The 21,165-nt window shown below is 42.0% G+C and overlaps 1 protein-coding gene across 2 annotated transcripts in view; it reads right to left on the bottom strand.

The window, feature by feature from the left end:
- LOC134879284 (kinesin-like protein KIF21A) overlaps positions 1 to 20,408 on the bottom strand; it is a 31,193-nt gene extending 10,785 nt beyond the window's left edge. Inside the window, exons 1-14 of one of the 2 annotated variants that reach the window (XM_063905729.1) lie at positions 20,064 to 20,408; positions 6,615 to 6,837; positions 4,916 to 5,098; positions 4,342 to 4,491; positions 3,899 to 4,033; positions 3,590 to 3,754; positions 3,194 to 3,309; positions 2,715 to 2,910; positions 2,444 to 2,633; positions 1,816 to 1,879; positions 1,517 to 1,708; positions 991 to 1,038; positions 277 to 334; positions 65 to 176 (exon numbers count right to left, since the gene is read on the bottom strand). In XM_063905729.1, coding sequence (XP_063761799.1) covers positions 65 to 176; positions 277 to 334; positions 991 to 1,038; positions 1,517 to 1,708; positions 1,816 to 1,879; positions 2,444 to 2,633; positions 2,715 to 2,910; positions 3,194 to 3,309; positions 3,590 to 3,754; positions 3,899 to 4,033; positions 4,342 to 4,491; positions 4,916 to 5,098; positions 6,615 to 6,837; positions 20,064 to 20,107 — 1,876 coding nt within the window. In that variant the 5' untranslated portion in view covers positions 20,108 to 20,408. The remainder of the gene's footprint in view (positions 1 to 64; positions 177 to 276; positions 335 to 990; positions 1,039 to 1,516; positions 1,709 to 1,815; positions 1,880 to 2,443; positions 2,634 to 2,714; positions 2,911 to 3,193; positions 3,310 to 3,589; positions 3,755 to 3,898; positions 4,034 to 4,341; positions 4,492 to 4,915; positions 5,099 to 6,614; positions 6,838 to 20,063) is intronic. The other variant, XM_063905730.1, reaches the window with a different exon arrangement.
- Positions 20,409 to 21,165: the final 757 nt, after the last annotated feature.

The following is a 21,165-nucleotide window of genomic DNA, read 5'->3' as shown; positions in this document are numbered from 1 at the left end:
ACGCATCATTAGTTCCTCAAGCATCTTACAATGTATTACCTAGAATGACTCTCACTAATCTTACCTTTCTCCTCCTGGTCTTCAGAGTCGGACTCCTCAGACGTTTCTTCTCCGGCCATGTCAAAGTCCTCCTCCTCTCCATCTGGATCCTCGCCTTCTTCATGGTCACTGACCTCCTGTGGACATGGAGGAGATACGCAGATACGCATGAAATAAACAATACAAAAAGTCATTTAGAAATGTGCAAACCTGTTAATAGCAAACACAAAGCTTGACCTCTGTCTCGTCGTTGCCTCGCTCGTGGTCATTGTCCGGCACTTCCTCTTTGATGACACTGAAAGGGGAAAAGACAGTTAGCCAGCTTTCGGCTGAGTTTTTATGTTGCAGCTTAGACTAACTGAACTACAACAAGGAGGGGTAAATTGCACATGCTCACGATTATATTACGCACTCAGATGAGGAGAAGGTGTGGAATCAGTGTATTAATGAAGGATTTCACTGTGATTGCATGGGTTATGACAGTCATGATAAACTGGGAAAGGTAAATAATGTTATTACAACAAAATGATTTCATTAGAAGAAGTGTCCCCACACACTACTAAGATTTGTTTGCCAAATACAGAACGGCGTCATGAAAATGGAATTCGTCTGGAATTTTTTGCTCACTGTCAAACCCTTTTTTTAGGTTATGACACTACTATGATAAAAGTGTTCGGTGAATAGCAAAAAGACAGAACAGCAGGATGAGAGGAAGAGGTTAGAGCAGGTTAAAAGTTCCCTTAGGAGTGTAAACCACCTGTAGGTGCTGAAGAAGGCAGAGATTAGTTAGGTTTGTTCAGGGACTTAATAAGGAAGATTTGGGATTGGACGCAGGTTAACAATCAACTGAAATCCTTGCAGTTATACAAGCACAACAAAGGACAACATTTACAGCACTGGTAATTGAACCAGTTTCAGATTTGACCCGATCCTGGGGGGGATGTAGCAAACCTGGTGTGTTCAACCGCTTGCTGGTGATTCGCCTCACATCGCCTTAGTCTTCAGAGAGAAAGAGAGAGAGGGATGGGTATGGGGATGGTGGGGTGTGGAGGTGAGGAGGAGGTAGAGACGGCAGACAGGCCGCAGAAGTTGGGGCAAGTGAGGGAATATTATAAAATAGAAGAAAGACAGACAGAGAGTGAGAGAGCAGCAAGATAGGACGCCGCACTGGTGTGCAATAAGAAGTGTGCTGCAGCGTGCCAGAACTCGACAGACAGTAATGAAGGAAAACAGCTGTCTCTATCATCTTGTCTAATGTGAGCCTTCATTCCATTATATAAACACCTGCATTACATCCTAGTGCAGGGAGCCAGGGAATAATTACCCACAACACACCAGTCCACACACTTTGCCTGTAAAAGACATCTAGAGTCTCCCAATTCAGTTTCCTCACAACGCTTTCTATTCACCTCGAGGGATTTTAGAAGGTTCAATAATTGTTTATGGTGGATTTTATTTAGTGAGGCTGGCACAATACCTCTTCTTCTTTTTCTTCTCCTTCTTCTTGAGTCTCTCCAGGCTTTTCTTGGCCATCTCGATGACGTCACTGGCCTCCTTCTCGGTGGAGAAGGAGCTGCCGGGGCCGGTGTACAGCGAGGAGCGCGTTGAGGCCCGAGCAAGACTTTTCCTCAGGTTCTCGTTCACTGCCTCGCTCTCAAGGAGTTTAGCTCTAAAATAGTAAAAGTCAGGAGTTTAGATTCCCATAAAAGGCTGCAGATTAATATTAATAATAAAATACTCCATGAAATAAAATGTAAAGACATAGTCAGCAAATACCTGAGCTCCTCGATTTCTTTAATGTAGTTTTCAATCATGTTGGCAATCTCTTCACTGCCTTCACCTAAAATCAAAGGCATCACTTTAGTTGTTCAAATGCTAAAGATAACTTAGCATTGGCAGAGAAGAAATCCTTTTACTTTGAGAATATGTTCACAAATACAAACAAAGCTTTTCTTTTTTTAAACCAAGTGGAAATCTACTTTGTTGTGCTTTAAACTGTGTTAAAATACTGACAGTTCATTCTTATTTTAAGTATCTGGTTACAGATCATACAAGTCATAAGGCAAAAACATGTTTGCTATTCTTAGCGGCTAAATCCATTCTGAAGCACTTATGAAGAAGCATTAGCCACAGTAAAAGTCCTACTACTATAGTATTGTATTATAACAATGAGTGTAGGCTTTTGATTTAAATTACAATTATCCAAGAGTTTATTGACGTTCAAGAATATGCAACAAAACTAGCTCTCACAAAAAGCTGTCTCAAATGATGTACTACAAACTAGCATTTTAGGTCAATACATAATTATGTACATTGCCAATAAAGTGAAATAAATTGGAGACCGCATATCTAAAACTCATTTCCCAGGTTTAAGGACTTATTCCTGCAGCACTTTTTTACCCACCTGCTCTAGCCAGCACCTGGTTGGCCTGGTCACTGAGGATGTGTGTGAGTCTGGCTCTCTGGGCGTCGATGGTCTCCTGCATGGCCTTCACTCTCACCCTCAGGTTGTTGTTCTCTGTTTGCAGCATGGAGTTCTCATGGACCAGGTCGTTGATGCCCTCTATGCCATCTTCACCCACCATACGTTTCCCCTGAGCATCAGACAGGATAATTAGTACGTTGAAAAAATGTTTCCATCCACATGCCTTATTCTGTCTCGTGTCCTTCTTTACCGTCTTGTACTCCATCAGCTCCATCTGCAGTCGGGCTATCTCCGTCCTCAGGGCGCTGATCTGCTGGCTGGCTTTGTCCTGGTTCACTATCACTTTGTTCTTGATGTTTCGGGCTCTGTTGGCGTACTTCAGAGTGTTTAAGGTCTCCATGAAATCCCGGTCGGACGGGCTGATACAGGCGATCATCACCGTTTGACTGGAGAACACAAAAGAATGAAGAATGGTGATTGGTTTAAGTTATAAATCTAGGCTAGTTAGTACTGAGCACTGCCATGTTAAAGGACACCATTTACTACCCATAGGGTGCATGAACACCTTTATAAACAATATATACTATACTATCTACTGGTTAAAACTGGTAGCACTTCTGTCCAAAGCCTAATCACAAAGCAGTCTTGTCAAGTTTTGCAGCATTGAAATACGTGGTTTGTGATTCGCTGTCAAAGATAAATCCATATTAGGACACAGTATTTACCAACCTGTTTCCTCCTAGTGAATCCTGTAACAGCCGGGTCAGTTTGGAGTCTCTGTACGGCACGTGAGTGGATCGCTTACTCCTGTCTCCCAGAGCGCTGATGACGTTTCCCAAAGCGAGCTGAGATGAGAAAAGGAATAACAACAAGTTAGTGATTTGATACATAAGGGTACAAATAATAACAGAAAATAAGGATCATTTGTGCGATGTAAAACATGTGCAGTTCATTTTCTGGCCACCTGGGGGCTCTCTTGTTCCACAAAATGAACTGATCCTCACTGACATACCAATAAAGGTAATGCATTTAATTCATAATGGATTAAGTACAGTACATGATGATGACTTCCCTTTATTGTGTATAATAAAGCATGTAATGGAGACATGCTCCTAGCTTCCTCACCAGCCCACAGTTGATGGAGATGCCCTCTTTAGCTCTGTCTCCTGTGGCTCCAGTCCTCTTCAGTCTCTCAGAACCAGCCAGGTCCACAAAGTGGAACTTAGCCGATAGCGTCTCAAACTCATTAATCTCTGACTCGCCTGCTAGACGGTTGTCTGTTTCATTTTCCTGAAGGAGAAGAAAGAAGAAAACATTCAAGGGGATAAAATCTTCAGCAATGTTTTATAAATAAATTGCAGCTGATGATCAACTCAGCAAAACATGTGAGTGACATCCACATTCAGATCCACTGCTGTGTGTGACAGTACGTACGTCGTTGTCAGGACAGCAGACTCGAACTTGGCACAGGTGGATGGTGAAGATGGCGTGAGAGCGTGAACTCTGGGAGTTCATCTGAGTGCTGGCCGTGGTACGAGACAGAGCGCCCAGCTTCAGACACTGCATCATCTGTGAGAGGATAGACAGGGGAGTGAGGGAGGAAATTTAACAAAACATAAAGACATGTTCAGGTTAATGGATGATATTTATGTAGAAACTGTGTGGAGATTTGTGAAGAAACATTCAGTCACACGTTGTGCCCTCATTTATCCACAGACCTTGCTACCATCAGCTTTACAGCGACTACTATGGGGTTATACTGATCAAACAATGCTTTTTAAATACACTTCTTCTAAGTAAATACAGCTAAAAATGGTGGACAAAAGTACTGTAGGTCAGTGCAAAACGTATAACTAATTTCGGGTGTTAAAGCGGACCTCAGCTGCAGAGGAGACGGTGCGGGTGGTCACCCCCACGGTGTAGATTCCTCCGTTGGCGTCCTCGTGGATTTTGATGTTGGATCGCATCTTCCTGGCCTCGATGTCTCGCGTCGAGTCGAACAAGTCTAGCACCTCCTCGTTGTACAACTGGAGAGTACAATCGATAAATAATAGAAAAAATAAATGACACATATCACTTTATGTTATTTTTACATCTGTTATTTTGATTCACTTCCAAAACTCATCTTTCCCCCTCAGCTGCTGCGTCACCAGCTGCTAGCACCCACTCGCTGGCTGTTAAAAATAAAGCCAGGAGCTGACCACTGCGACTGACTAATGACAGTTTAATGGCTGAAGGGTCATCTGGATGCTTTAACACTGTGAAACCCCTTCACCATCTGCTGACCTCTGACCTCTTGTTGTCTGCATGCTCGATCTACATGTCGTTAATGGAGCTTAAATGGCCTGGATGTTTTAAGTGCCGATAATTGCATCACTTTTTTAGGTTCATTTCGTGATTTTTTTTTATCTGCCTCAGTTTGTGCGCGCGTGTGTGTGTGTGTTTCTGCACCTCCAGGAACTGTGCGTTGATCTTGAACTCGGGAACAGGCCGGCCCTGCTCGGTGGCCGCCTGTCTGCGCTCCTCGATCCCCCTGAACAGGTGGTTGACGGCGCGGGGAATGATACCCAGCTCTTCCTCTCCGATGTTGACGTCGAAGCCGGTTCCCATGGTGTACGTCTTCCCCGACCCTGTCTGGATGTGGGCGAGAAGACAGAGTCATCAATAACCGTTTTTTTTTATGTGTTCGTAATGTGCTTGAATGTTTTTTCAGCATATTAACGGGACTCTGTTATTCTAAAGTATTGTTGTTTGTATTATTATTTGTCATTCAATAAAAGAAATGTTTAACAATTCTTATTTGTTCTAAAGTATTGTGATTGGTGATGATTTCATCTGTTTTCATTCATACATTGAACTCAATTCTGGGACTCAGATGTTGGGGTGCATCTCTGAGTAGTTTCTCTAACTTAGGGGGGTTCATAGGGGATGGGGTTGTCGCCGTGGTGACAACAAGAGGAATGCGACATTGAGCTCAAATCCAACACGTCATCCCCCTCTGCTCCCCGTCGAAGCGCATGAAAGAGACCCTGACAAGAGTGTGTGTGTGGTGATATATGAGGGTGAGAGAGGGAGAAAGACAGTGTGAGACCACACCTGTGTGAGTGCTGCGTTTGTGCACATGCTCCTGTGTGTGCATGTGTGTGTGAGGCCTCCACTGTGCACTGTGAAAGGCTGTTTGACAGGAACACAAGGGCTGCAGGAACAATGTGAGGAGGGAATAATGAAGAGCAAGCAGAAGAGCCGAGGGGACGATTAAGAGGAGGGGAAGAGAGGGAAATGTCAAGCAGGAAGTCTACTCTTTCTTTCATTCTCTCTATTCAGTCTTTACATTATGCAATAAAGGCTTATAGAAACTCTTTTATATATATTATGCTTTGATGTTGTTGCACCTGCTTTTGCTTGTTCCATAATGTCTTTTATAGGCCGTCCCTCCATCACAAGGACCAAAAAAGAGCAAGCAAATATATGGAAATATTAATTTAAAGTACACTTGAGCTATGCATTTCCCTTCAGTTTGCTGCTATGCATTGGTGTAAAAATTTAGCATATTTCAGTTTCTTTTTCATAGGTTATTTAAACATAGTTCAACATCTTTGTAATACCCATATTTGCCTATATTGCCAATAGAATTCTTCCACTCTAATGTCTGTAATTTGAACCTACATCAACAAGTGGATTAGTTTAGCATAAAAACAGGAGGTGAAAGGAAACAAAAGTTTAGTTGCTTAATCCATACAGACCTGAAATGTCTGTTATGCTTTTGTTAACCATAAAGACATCATGCCCCTCAAGATAACCTGTGTAATGTCTCTAAATTATGTTTTGACTTTTCGTTCCCTGCTCTGGTATTTGGTGAGTCAATCTGTTCACACTCTTCTATGGGTAATAAACTCCCTTTCTAGCTCTGAGGCTAATCTATCAGAGGCAATATAAGGCCGCGCTGGGGAGGGCAGGTTGGAACATGTCAGCTGATCGTGTATTGACTGTGAGGCCTGTTCACTCCCTCCCTGCTGGTCTGATGATATGAAGTAAAATAAGCTTCATATCACATGCTGCCATGAAGCTCTCTGGAGAGTAGTTTCCTCCCTTGGAGCGATGCAAAGTGGAAATGTGTGTTTGCTGATGTAGGAGCATGCAAGAGACCTACCTGTCCGTATGCAAAGATGGTGGCGTTGTAGCCCTCAAAGCAGCCTTCGATGAGACTCTCGGTGCAGTGGGTGTAGATGCTTTCCTGCTGGGAGTCCATGTCCATGACATGGTCATAGGTGAAGGCCTTGTCCTTACCCAGAAACACCTGTGGCTCCCCGGGCATCACGTAGGTACAGATGTGGCAGCCCTCGATCTTTTCTTTGGCCAACTGAGGACGGATCCTGATAGACAAAGACAGAGACAGTGAGATTTGTATCTTAATGGGATTGGATTTCTTCCATATCAGCAGCTGCTTGAGGACATATATTTAGTTCTATTACTCAAAACTGCCGCTTGTAAAAGGAGATGCTGGCAAGAGCAGTCCTGCCTTATAAACCTGAAATCCTTTATGTAAAAACTAAAAATCTAATTTGAAGTGTTGAATAAGAAATCCATGGATTACAAATGTAACTCCTAGAGGCCAACTGACATACCCATCACTATATGACATTACATGTCAATTAGCTGATGCTTTTATCCAAAGTGACTTACATGCACTTCAATAACGTAGACACGCCTACAGGAGCAATTTGTGGTTAATTATCTTGCCCTAGGGCACTCCGACATGTTGACTGCAGTGGCTGGGGTTGAACCAGTGACCCTCAGATTGGTAGACGCCTATTTCCCTCCCTGCCCCTACAGGCACACTTACTGTTAGACGTGAAGTCGTAAGTCAGCAAAATGAAGTGTAATGCAATACTGTCATACAATATGAAGCTACACTGCCACAAGGTTAAAAATCAAACCTATTCATGCACTTTTCCAATATCTATTTCAGAAAGCTGTGAAGCTTTAACTACACTTTTTAAATTCACAAACCTTCCAGATTTCCAAGCGCAACTCTGGTGAGTGAATGTTTGTAAGTGTGTGTAAGAAAGAGGCAGAGTAGAGCTGTCTGTGCATGCATCGAAAGCCTCATCCAAAATGTGTCCCATATTTGACATGTTTATTATTGCAAGATTAAAAATTTAGCAGAGATGAAGACAGGAAATATTTTCACTGAGATGCAAACAGACGGGTGTTGCTACTGTGCAGTGTGTGTGTGTGTGTGTGTGTGTGTGTGTGTGTGTGTGTGTGTGTGTGTGTGTGTGTGTGTGTGTGTGTGTGTGTGAGAGAGACCATGCAGTGCCAGCACACTCTCCAGCAGCCACCATGCACAGTACAGTGCACTCACTGTTCACTGGAGAGCTCTGGGTAAACAGTCCCGCCCTGGATTTCATTAAGGAATCACTCTGTCCACTTTAGTGCAAATAAACACACTGTTACACATAATTTCCTCCCATAATGCAACTCTGCCTCCCATCACTGAACTTACTGTCCACCTGAAGAGGAAGTGGCGATATTGGAGGCAGACCATGGAAATAGTTGAACATATTGGTGGCTACAGTCAATATAAAACCGACTAAAAAAGACACTTAAAGAGTCTCAAAGTATCGTCATAATTTGTTGTTCCATGCTGGAAGGCACTAACTGTGAGTGTGTGTGTGTGTGTGTGTGTGTGTGTGTGTGTGTGTGTGTGTGTGTGTGTGTGTGTGTGTGTGTGTGTGTGTGTGTGTGTGTGTGTGTGTGTAACAATGTGGCACTTTGCATGCATACTATATTCAATGACTTTCACATTCATCACTGCAAGACTCTATAGGACTTCTGCATGGACTGAAAGGACAGTCAGTGTGTGTGTGTGTGTGTGTGTGTGTGTGTGTGTGTGTGTGTGTGTGTGTGTGTGTGTGTGTGTGTGTGAGTGAGTGACATCAGAACACAGCTATTTAGCAGACTCGATCTGGGATTACAGTCCTGATGAAAAAAGAGGACAGAGCCAGGGAGGGACCAAAGGCTCGAGGGGAAACTCAGTCCTATGTGCAGTAACTGAACACCTGCAGGGACTTACTGTCAGCTTTGTGTTATTGACAGCAGAATTGCCCCAATTCATAAAATAAATGACACTACATCTTATGTCAATCTTTCATTGAGCCAAATCTGGAAAAACATCTGAGCCCTAACTGGCCCTAAAGAAATCAATTTTATGGGAAAAAGACCCTTAAGATGTTATACAATGTTTGATTAACTAAGAATTTGTGGGAGAATATGTCTGTTGGTAAAGCATTTAAAGCATGTCTGTTCACAGTTAGCATATTTCACACTCAAACTAAAAATCTGCCCAATACATTTAAATATTTCAAATATATTTTACAAAATGTTTCTATTTCAAGATATAAACAGAACCTTCTTTATCTGCTTAGTTTACTATACTTGAGTATTTACAATTATGAATTTGCTTCTTACTTTACTGTATTTCTCCCTTTAGCCTTGTTTAGAGCTGGCTAAATATTGGCTGCTAAATGCCCTACTGAGATGCAGTGGCAGCCTTTTTTTGCTATAAACAGCTGACGTCTGGATCTGAAAATGACACTTATAAGAGCAGTGAAAGGGAAAAGAAGTTGCAGGCAGTGAATCCAAAACAACGAGCAGAAAGACACTAAAATACTGTATAGCTACAGTAGCTGACGGGACCTGTGGTGTCACGTGATAACTTCTGGTGGGTTTACATGAAACATCGAAAATGTACTTATTGTAAACATGAAAATATGAATAAGTGCAGCTTTAAGTTTAATCACAGAGCTAATTGAAACCATACATAATGGCGGCTGTTTTCTTTGAAGCTGACACGTCAAACTGTATCCATCAGTTTGGTTAGGTCTTCCAAGGTGACTTAAAAATTGGTAAATGGTTTAGGGCGTTACAGGAGGGATTCTGCATTAATCCCTTTGGCTACCTTCCCAAAACTTGAAAGAGAGCTATTACTGTAATCCAGTGTAACAATGGAGGCACTCACTGCTGCTTACAGCAAGAGCATGAAGTCAATGGGTCATTGTTCACATCGGCAACTTGAAAGAAGTCTAACAAAATGTGGATTAAATATGAGATGTCAAATTTAGAAAAAAGAAAAAGTCTGTACAACTGTATCCACATGTAGAATAAATGCCCTGTGTTTCTGATTGTATTCATCTCCACAGTGTGACACAATGTTTGTTTTGTGGGATATCCCCAGGGTCCGCCATACCGAGAGTGATAGACGGGTAGGCTAAAGAGCAAAATGAAAGCCTGAGATAAAGGAGGACGAGAACAGAGAATAGACATAATGGTTACAGCCCAGACAAAACACTGATGATAATCTTCACATTAGGAGGCCACCACAGTCCATCCAGCCAGCCAAACAGACCTACTATCTGTCAGCGTAATGATGGACTTTCTCATGATCAGACGGCACCGGTTCAGCCTTCAGAAACTCTGTTTTTTTAACCACCTTTTTCCATTTTGTTTTACTTTCCAACATACTACTGCCAAATGAATTGTGACAACTTGCACTGGCAATTAACTTTGGCATTGGTCACCAGTCTTGCACCACACTTTAGATAGATTTTGAATGGAGCACTAAAAAGAATAAAAGCCAATAGCTGCCTTAACTACATACGGTATGGATTGTGAAGTGCTAATACCAAACCTGCAAAGCTGCTGCAATTGTTATAATCAATGTTGTGTCTGATGTTGTGTAACAGTTCTCAAATAAATCAAGTACATCTGGGCCTTACAATGATGATGTTTCTCAAAATAGAGGTCTATTGTGGCACAATAGACCTCTATTTGGAGCATCTTTTTAGTGTTGACATATTCACACACGATACAAGTTCTGGTATCACGTGTGTCCGCTAACTCTAAACAGATGAGGGATAAGCTAGGTGTGAAGCGCGTCCTGCTGATGTGTTATTAGTGTGCCGGCCTTTAGCTGTGATTATGATCTGGCAGGCTTCACTCCGTGGTTTAACCCAAAGCAGTTGTTTCTCCTGGCTGAATAAGGGCTGCCCTTCAGCGCTGTGGACTTACAGAAGCTAATCCACCTTCTAGGGTGACACACGCAGGCTCCTCACAGGCTGTTTCTCCAGGAAATATAACCCCGCCACTTCCTAAAGGTGCACAATCATGCACTCATACACACACATGCAACACTTTCCTACTCGTGTTCATGCAACTCCAAAGTGAAATTCAGAATGTGTAGGTGATTTCAATCGTGAATATATTTTGTTTATTCTCCTCTTGTACAGATTTGTTGTATATTGAAGTGTTATTACTAATAGCAAATATCAAATCTGGAAAACCTGATTCACAGACACACACAGATCATGGGCCCCTGGGGCGCCGAGTGTATAATAACTCCTCAACACATTAATCTGCCATGACAGTTGGAGCCAGTATGAGGGAATGCTAAGAGGTAGAAATACTAAGACGTACCAGAGTGCAGAGGATTAAAGAGGTACTTTTACATGACTGAGTTTCGCAGAATTTGTCACCAGGCCCTGTACATTACAACATGAGGGTTTTTGGTGGGCCTGGACGTCAACACCAACCAGAAATACTTCAAAACTAACCAGAAATAGCAAAAAAAACACTTGCTGTGAGACACACAGAGTTTATTTCAATAACTAGTATGAGAGAATTGTTACTACTTCCAGGGGTGTCCAACATGCAGATAGAATTGGCTTGTTAGCTTAGTTTAGCATTAAAACTGGAAATAGGAAAATAAACGGGCTCTACTCTGTTAAAAGGTATCGGAATCTCCCTAAGACTCAGGAAACATGTTTTTTCTTTTACAAAGGATTAAACAACAAGATACTGACATGTTTTATGAAGTTTGGCGGTGCTAGCACTGATGAAAGCTACAATACATTGTTATTTAAAGAAAATTAAAAACAGGGAACATGTTTACGCTCCATATTGAACTAAATGTTAATGCTAGTCATCAGATAGCTAGTTAGCTTATGACCAAAGTTGCTTAGTAATGTATTTAAAAAACTGCTAACTCTGTTAGCTTGCTGTTTATGCTAGCGCGCTAGATAAAGCACGGGAAAATAATTAAATAGTTCAGAATTTAAGGAAATACAATTCTAAATATGTAATGCTCCCCTGTTGAAGAGGAAATGCCTTAAGTGTGACCTAAGGTGACCATGATATCATTTTTAGTTTTATCCAAAGCGACAAACAATTAGCATTATGGAATTCAGTGTAACCCATGCGTAACGCACAACAAGAGAACAAGCAGGTGCATATAAACTGCTATTAAGTAGACTTCAGTAAACAATGCCTCCAGCTAGCATAGTTTGATGTGAGGAGTTTAGATTGCTGCAGTTCAGAAAGTTTCTTCGAGATGAAAGGGGGTGCAAACACACATACATTATAGTCCATATACACATAAACCGATTCAATCCACACATACAAAGAGGGGCTTTGTGAGCCTCCTCCTTATGTGACAGATCATGTTAGGCTCCTGCTCTCAGTCCCATTACTGCGATTACAGTGACAGCCTGAGAAAGAGAGGCTCGTCAGGCACACACAGGCATGCAAAAACCTAGAAACCCTAGACATTAAACTCCTTTTGCCTTCATTTTCAGAGGCGAGAGCATACGCTGCATACACACAACCATGCAGAAAAACTCCCTCTATTTTGATGACCATCTCAGATTCTGGCAATAGGACGCGAGGGATAAAATAATTATAAATAAAGTCAACGTCATCAGCATTACCCGTCTGCTGACGAACAGGAATGACCAGCAAACAGGAAATAAGGGGATGCTGGTAAGAATAAGGAGATGAGTCAGTCCATCAGCACCATGCTGCTGACCTCATCCCCCCGGATACATAGCCAATCGAATCACATGCTGACATCAGTACTGACAATCAGCCAATCAAACCAATCCCTAGGGAGGCAGCCGATCACTCCGAATAATCACTGTCAACAAAGCCCTGCGTTTCATTCCTACCTACCAAAGTCTAATCCTCTGTAATCTAATTTTTGGTTTAGTGTTGATGTTCACCTCAAAAAGCTTCAGGTGCAGCAACACAGGCAGCTAAGGGTGACTCAGCAGGAACAGAAAGGAACATCTGAGCCCACAAGGCAGCAGACAACAACTGTCTATGCCCATTTCACACTGCTACCAGCACACTGACTCATCACCTGACCTCATCATGCAGTCACATCATCTTGTATTATTCTTTCTCATTCAAAAACAAGTCTGTTTCATAAAACTGTAACTCTTCTCACCACACATGACCTGGTTTATAAAGGCTCAAGTTCTTTCTAATAAATGTGTAATTAAACAATGATTTTGTTGCCACTAGCAGAATCTATTAAGATATTCTTTAAGATATATATCTTCTAGAATTAAGGTTGTGGGGTTCAAATCGAGGAACAAATACATCGATATTTGCCTGATGTTGAGATTTAGGATCGGTTTAGACAGACTGCAAGACTAATCTAGAGCCAGCAAACTTAGGCAAAGACATGTACATAGAAGTTACAAAATTCCAAAATCCATCTCTATCACACTTCTCTTCATCTGCTTGGTGAGGAACCTTGTTTTCTTTGCATAATAAAAAAAATAAAGACTGTCTTATGAGAGCACAGACCTGCACCAAGAATGTTTCCATGATAATGTTAAATATATACATCCTGCGATTTGAATACTCTCCAAAATGTGATGTGTTCTTACTTGGCCAAAGCTACAAACTTGCAAAATTTGCATAAATAAATCAGGCAAGTAGTTTTCGCATAATCAAACTGACAAACTGTGTCAAAACCTCCTTGGCCTAGGTATGAATGACATTTATTTGGCTCTTAATTTCGAATAAAAGTGTCAAAATGTAGAAAAAAAACAAGCGATGCTTTCTAAGTATACATTTGCAGCCCCATAAAAAGTTTCAATAACAACTGAGGCTGAGCAGCTGAAGAATGTCTTTGAGTGTTTTGATGAAGATACGAGTGGACTGTAGTCCTTTGAAGACACGCACGCACACACACACACACACACACACACACACACACACACACACACACACACACACACACACACACACACACACACACACACACACACACACACACACACACACACACACACACACACACACACACACACACACACACACACACACACAGCACAGTAGCAACACCCGTCTGTTTGCATCTCAGTGAAAATATTTCCTGTCTTCATCTCTGCTAAATTTTTAATCTTGCAATAATAAACATGTCAAATATGGGACACATTTTAGATGAGGCTTTCGATGCATGCACAGACAGCTCTACTCTGCCTCTTTCTTACACACACTTACAAACATTCACACACACACACACACGGCCCAATCCTTCATTTAGTCAAAGGCCTCTGTTGAAGTGTAAACAGTGAAAAGCTTCACTCTTTGAAAGCAGGACACATGACCGTACCACTGCAAGAACGCCTTCAGGTACGCCATCATAACTTATATAACAGCGCACACACACACACACACACACACACACACACACACACACACACACACACACACACACACACACACACACACACACACACACACACACACACACACACACACACACACACACACACACACACACACACACACACACACACACACACACACACACACACACACACACACACACCCCTTTTATAAGACATTGGTCAGCAGGTGCACTTGGTTTGTTTGTATTCATCTGATGACTGACGTCTAATGGCCCCCCAGAGCAAGAAGATGAATGAGGACACACAGAGTGATGTAGATGAAAGAGAGTGGACCTTATAGACAGTGAAGTATGGCACATCCACAATGAGTGACTACTATTTTAGCTCCACGGGACAGTATATCCATTGTCGAGCAGCTGGTCTCGACATCAAGAGCCAATTCATCGTATCACTCTCTTCAGTGTACTTCTGTTAAACAAGCTCTAACAAGTTCCGCCTGTGAGAGGCTGAATACAGACCACTCTGCCCAGAATTGTACAGGATTGTGCATCATGATGAAGGATGTATCAGGTTTGCGGGGATGACAGCTTGTGACATCCGAGACATACTCTTGAAGAAAGATGTGGAGAGGTTGATAGACATTATTACAAGAAAATTGCGGGACACTTTAGTTAACCCCTCCTCAACTCTGATGCACTGCCTATGATTATTTTGGCCGACCAATATGTATTTGTAATGTTGCTCTAACAGTGAATTTCCATTGATTTTCTTACATAGACACTTCCTTGCTATTGTCGGGATGGCGAGAAACCTCACACCAGTTGACAGGAAGTGAGAAACACGAATGACAAAGACCTTGAATCTGTAGTTTCCTTCAGAATTCATTGTAATAACAGCTAGGCATTGATGTGACACAGAAAATGTGGGAATGAAGCCAGGAATAATGTAGAAAGGTCAACAGAGTGGGAAACAAAACAAAGCAATTCTGCTGACTCAGTGTATAAACCCCGGGCCTCCCTCTATTTCTCTCGTTGTTTAGATGGCTGACTGACTGGTGTCCATTCACAGGGGCTTCACTGCACACCCCGAAACTTTGAATGGTACCGAGGTTGCCGTGCTGACAGCTAAAACAGGCTGCCAGGGTAGGGGGGGGGGATTGTGAATGGGTCACTGATCACAGCTCTTCCTGACTGTTTCCTGGGTCAAAGGTTGCTGGGCGGGGAGGAGAGAGGAGGTGAATGGTGGCAGGGGATGGTGTCTGTCAAAGAGGGCGTATGAGGATAACACACACACACACAACACACACACACACACACACACACACACACACACACACACACACACTAATTGAAATGTTCCTACTCATGGCACAGATGGGACATTAGATAAATACCAGGCGAAAGCAGAGGAAACTAGCTGATAATAATCATCGTAAACATGTTTTGCATTCCCTTATGGTACGGAAAGTAGGATTTTTAAAATACAGCTGCAGGATTCGCAGCTGTAATATAATAAATCCATATTGAATTAATCTCTGCCTAGTTAGACAGAAGTTATTGAGTATCTCTGTAACTGCAATATGACATGACAGCAGCTGGCAGATTGTTTAGCAGCATGCTTTGCTTTGTGTCTCAGTTCACTTGAGTGGGTTCATGAATATTTATCACGAATATGCCTGGACGGACAAACAGGTTCATGCATGCACGCACACAAACGAGCACACACACACACAATGCTTTTGTATCGTAGCAGCCGGCGTACAGCCTTTGCCCTCAAACATAATCCACAAAGGTCAAGAAGGTGGGGCTAGGGTCTGACGGACACCTGAGAGGAGCCAATGAAAGATGGGCAACAAGGATATTAGCAATAGAGTAAAGTTGTTTGGTCTACCCCCAAGATTTACTAACCAGCAGCATGCTCTGTCGCACAGGGAAGCGTTAACAACCAGTATAAGCAGGATTAAAAATGACCTTTCCATTTTCAAAAACAAAGAGGAAGAGCTTTTCTTCTTCTTCAAGTTTAACAACAAGAAACCTGATTCTTCTCTGTTGGCTAATTCTGGCTGTAGGCTCTTAATTATTAAAGCAAGTGCATGGATATACCAATAAGTCACTTGAGTGGCTCCTTCACAAAGTCTGTAACATGACTTCCTTCTTGGATAAATCATTAGCTTCCTGTATGTTTTTTTTCATGGAATATGGGACACGGCAAACATATGCTAACAGACAGATGTAGGGAAAGAGATCTGGGACACATTCACACAGGGAATAACCCAGTAAACACACACTAACTCTGTGTGTATGTGTGTGTCTGTGTTTGCTGAATCATCCAATAACACTGAAGTGACCCATCTGCATGCTGTCAGGCGTGATGATCTTCAAAACCGGACATAGCAGCACAGCACACACACATTGAAATGTTTAACTAGTCTCACTGCACATCCATCGAGAGCAAATACACTTTCAAATTACATCATCTTCAAAGTTATAAATCAAAATGACTCTGACAAAACACTTTCCCTCTGTTCAGGCTCCAGACCCCAGGAAGATATAAGCAGCATTTCATCACCCTGGACTATAGGTGGTACGGGGGATTAGGAGCTCGCTAACAGACAGCATTAGCGGCGCAGGCTGAGACAGGTACTGGTTGGCAACCTTCTAGCTGATTACTGCAAACACACACACACACACACACACACACACACACACACACACACACACACACACACACACACACACACACACACACACACACACACACACACACACACACACACACACACACACACACACACACACTTACACACACTTACACACACAGAGAGCTAACTAAACTATTACAGAGCGGGGAGAGGCCTTCAGTCAAAGCCTCTGATTGAGAGTTCAGGTTCACCACAAGCTCGAAATAATTAGAATGTTGCCACGGTGATTAATAGAACTCAAAATACCCACACGGAGCTGCGGTCTGATGTTCAAAGAGAAGAAGTCAGGTATTTAGTAGCAGATGAAAAGGTGTGACTTCAAGGGACTATAAAGTGAAAAACAATTAAGCTGTCATCTAAAGATACACGATCGTTAAAGATTGTGTTCAGACATAACAAAATAAAGTCCCTTTTTATCAGACTGCTGTTGTTACAGTGTTTATTTCTTCAGATTTGCTTTCACAGGGATTTCCAATGGTGTTGAATAAGCATCTTTGTCTGTTTATTCTAGTTTCTCGAGTAACTACATTAAAGCTAAACTAAGAGCTAAATTTAAGAAAGCCAGTCTATACACACACAACATTGATGAATTATTAAAGTGCAAAGGGATGCACATCCAGTAGAAAACATTATTGTTCATTTGTAGTTGTGTGCTTAGGTTTGACTTACTCTCCTTTTAGCTTTGTTTTGGTCTCCACCAACTTCTGATGGAAATGTATGGCTCTTTAGCTTATACTGCAAAATGTTCACAAGCTAACCGCTAACTGTCTGTCATTTAGTGCTGAGCAGTTATAGAAGCATCGGTTCAACAGTTTTTTCTTAAATAAGAGTGGAGACACTAAACAAAAACAATGAGCTTGAAGTTTAACAGTTTTTTTAGCCATTCAAAGTTTAATTTTGCCCCAAAAAAGGCCTTTTTTCATCAGGGCGTTGCGAAAAATGTCTACAACTCATTCATGTAAATAAAGCACAGAGCAAACAGCAAGATTAAGGAGTTGTGTTAGCTTGCAGGTAAGGTCAACTGAGCCTCTGTGACAGGAAGTGAATCACCGTGTGTGTGTGTGTGTGTGTGTGTGTGTGTGTGTGTGTGTGTGTGTGTGTGTGTGTGTGTGTGTGTGTGTGTGTGTGTGTGTGTGTGTGTGTTTGTCAAATAACAGATTAGTGACAAGGCACTTTCAGGTGGCACAGCTGACTTCAGAATAGGCTCTGAACAGCTGACTGTCTACCTGACTCAGGTATTTTTTCACATTGACGCGAGAAACTCAAGTCATTTTACCTGCCTAATCTTAAATGATCCCCTCAAAACCAACGTTTCCTCAATCCTCGTCATACAATACTTTCCAAAACAAAGGAACACAATGTCTGCAGGTATGATGGTCAATACATAACTCTAACTAAGTACAAATGTTCCCACCAAATGAATGAGTGAATAGAATAATAGAAGAAAGAAGGACAGATATATGAAAGAACAAACCAATGCTGCTCCACTGACCATGAATAGGACTAAAGGTGGAAACCCAACCAGCAAACAAGACAACAGAGCTCTGTGAATAATGAATGAGCTTTCTAAGAAAATACAAAAGCAGGTAGTTTCCATTCAGAGACACACACCTTTCTGCTACCATGTGTGTGTGTGTGTGTGTGTGTGTGTGTGTGTGTGTGTGTGTGTGTGTGTGTGTGTGTGTGTGTGTGTGTGTGTGTGTGGCTATGTATTATCTGTGTTCTACAGCTATTTAAGCCTGCAACTTTAATACCATATTGAACTATTAAGGATGCCAGACAAATAAAATCCTGTTTATAATATTCCTGAGTGCATGACAGGATATCCTGACAGCGTCTATTGTTTATTATCCATGATAATTTTAAACTGAGTTGGCACAGTAAACAGTTCTGGGTCAAAGTCTGAATGCACAATTACAAGCGAGGCAGAGAGAGAGGGAAGAGAAACATGATAGCAGCAAGCTTTTGTCCTCTTGCGTCCACTGATCCAGTTCACATGACATTTTTTCAGATTGTCTTTCCGCCACAGAAAAGCACCTGCCCCCTACTTGAGCTGCCCCCCCTATCATTGATGTCTGACGTCTTACTGTTCCACACACACAACGCTGATATAAGCAGTGTCCAGACAGACGGGGACTATCTCCGTCTGTCTGCTGTGTTAGCGGCAGCATGGATTGGCCAAAGGTCAGCCTTGTAACTTTACCGCAACTCAACAAAAAACACACTACGTAGTCAACTTGTTTTAAAGATACCACACTGTTTAGCTCCCCCTGCTCTAAAACTATTTATTCTGACAGATTGTGCTGAAATAGGACACTCTTACATAACACTCATGCTCATTTACGTACAAAGACATTGAAATGCTATCCCTAAATATAAGAGTGTAATCCTTTTAGTCGCTTCGAGCTGATGTCAGAAAAAGGCTGTTGGTCATGTTGTCATTAAGGTCTAACAAGGCTTCTAAGGAAAACCAATACTCGACTTATCGATTATATGATAATTGATTAATCGTTAAAGTTTTCTTGCAAAAATGGCCCCCAAAAATGCTATTTTCAGCCTTTAAAATGTTAAGATGTCCTGCTTTACTCTGTAATACATCATAAAAAAGAATATCTTTGAGTCTGGGACTGAAGAACAAGACATTCAAAGGACTTCACCTTGGACTTAGGGAAACAGGGATTCACTTTTTTTGTATTTTCTGACATTTTACTTAATCAAAAGAAGAATGCGCAGGTAATAAGAATAGCATAATTGCAGTCGCTACCAGGAAAATCTGTCTTACAGTTGTATTTATTCATGTTTGTAGACATTATTTTATAGTGTATAGGAACCAAGGGACAACAGATGGGAATGAGCGTTGTGCTACATAGTGCAATTCATTTACTGTAGACTGTCCCTGTTGTAAACAAGCCAATAAAATACATGTGTATGTACCAAACGCATTGTATCCTCTCTTTAGAAAACTGATAGAGGATACAGTGTGTCTCCTGCAGACAGGACAACACACTGGAGAGTTACAGGCTTTCCTTTGGCCTTATCCCATGAGCTGAGTTATTCATTCATAAATCCATAGCATGCAGTACGGACAGGTATTAACAAAAGAGGCTCATGTAATCATAGGCTCCTGGTTTATATGTGTCCAAGCAATGAGCATTAAAGTGCAGCTCCTGGCACTGAAATAAGGACATGTAGCTTCAAAATTAAGCACATTTAGGCTGTAATGTGTATTGTTTTGGATACACTTGGGGATAAAAAATAATGAATATGGATGCACTAGAGAGGGACAGCTAGAGTGGAGTGTCTGAACTGAATAGGTACTCAATACTGGAGGGTGGAGCAGCAATAGAAGCAGGAATAGCATGTGCATTGTTGTAGCAGGTGTGAGCATCTTTGGAGAGAGGAGGGTCTGCATCCTTACCTCAGGGCGACGCGCACCGAGCTCTCATCCGGCCCTCCGCTCATGGTGTGGCCGGTGGGTAGTCCAACCAGTCCGCCCTTTAAATAGCTCGCTTTCCCTTTCTCTTTATCCTCTTACGAGACAAGGGAGCGACGTGGGCTCGCCTCCGTCCAAGGAAAGCTTCTTTCTTGAGCTCTCACCGCCTTCTCCTCGCCATGTTTTCGGAGATGCAGCAGCTGATTCAGGCCAGGTTTATTTGTTTGCCATTGCCGGGGGAATGTGTTTCGGGGTCCGGCGGTCGTCACCTCTTCAGAAGCATCGTCATTAAGCTGCAGAGAGAGGCGCATGTGTGTGTGTGGAGAAGAGCTGGGATCCACTTGGCGTGTGACTCTCGAGACTGAGGACGTCACCAGACTCCACCCCCTCCTCTTGAGCTCTACCAATCAGGAGAGGGGACAACCTAACCTGCGACTCAAGGGAGAAAAGTCTGATAATAATAAAAACAACTATTATACTAAAAATGATCATTTATACAACTGCATTTATAATATGCATTCATGAATAAGGATTTCAATCATACTTTTTGTATGCACCCCATGTATAACATTATGAAGCACACTTCTTGTCACTTCTGTGCTATCTATTTGCAATTCAATATTATATTTAAGTATCTTTTTTTTCCACTCTTTGCCTGCTTATGTGAGAGCCATAGAGCTGCTGTTTACAGTATATGCACTATCAAACTTCCTCAGCCTATTTATAACGGATATCTGATGCACAGTATGCAGCATATTCCAATACAATGTGTCCAGTCTAAGACCATAGATTATAATTTTGAGCCATACAAATCTAGCAAAAACTACAATACATTACAATGTTTGAGTGGTATTTGATTTTCCTGTTGATATTTCCAATTCAAATGACAAGACACACTGAGGTGTATGCAAATCAGGATTTGTAATGAAGGAACATGGCTCCTGGGCCATGCTGCCATCTTGTGGTCACCTTGCATTACTGCAGTATGGGAGTCAGTGCAATATTGAACCTTTAAGTAGTGTGCCTTCTTCACCAGCAGATGGCTTCACAAACTCACAGTTGAAATGTGTATGCAGCAGTGTAATAC

The sequence above is a fragment of the Eleginops maclovinus genome, chromosome 17, assembly GCF_036324505.1.
Source record: "Eleginops maclovinus isolate JMC-PN-2008 ecotype Puerto Natales chromosome 17, JC_Emac_rtc_rv5, whole genome shotgun sequence".
Classification (NCBI taxonomy): domain Eukaryota; kingdom Metazoa; phylum Chordata; class Actinopteri; order Perciformes; family Eleginopidae; genus Eleginops; species Eleginops maclovinus.
The sequence above is the reverse complement of the archived record's forward strand: the minus strand, read 5'-3'. Positions and strand labels throughout refer to the sequence as shown.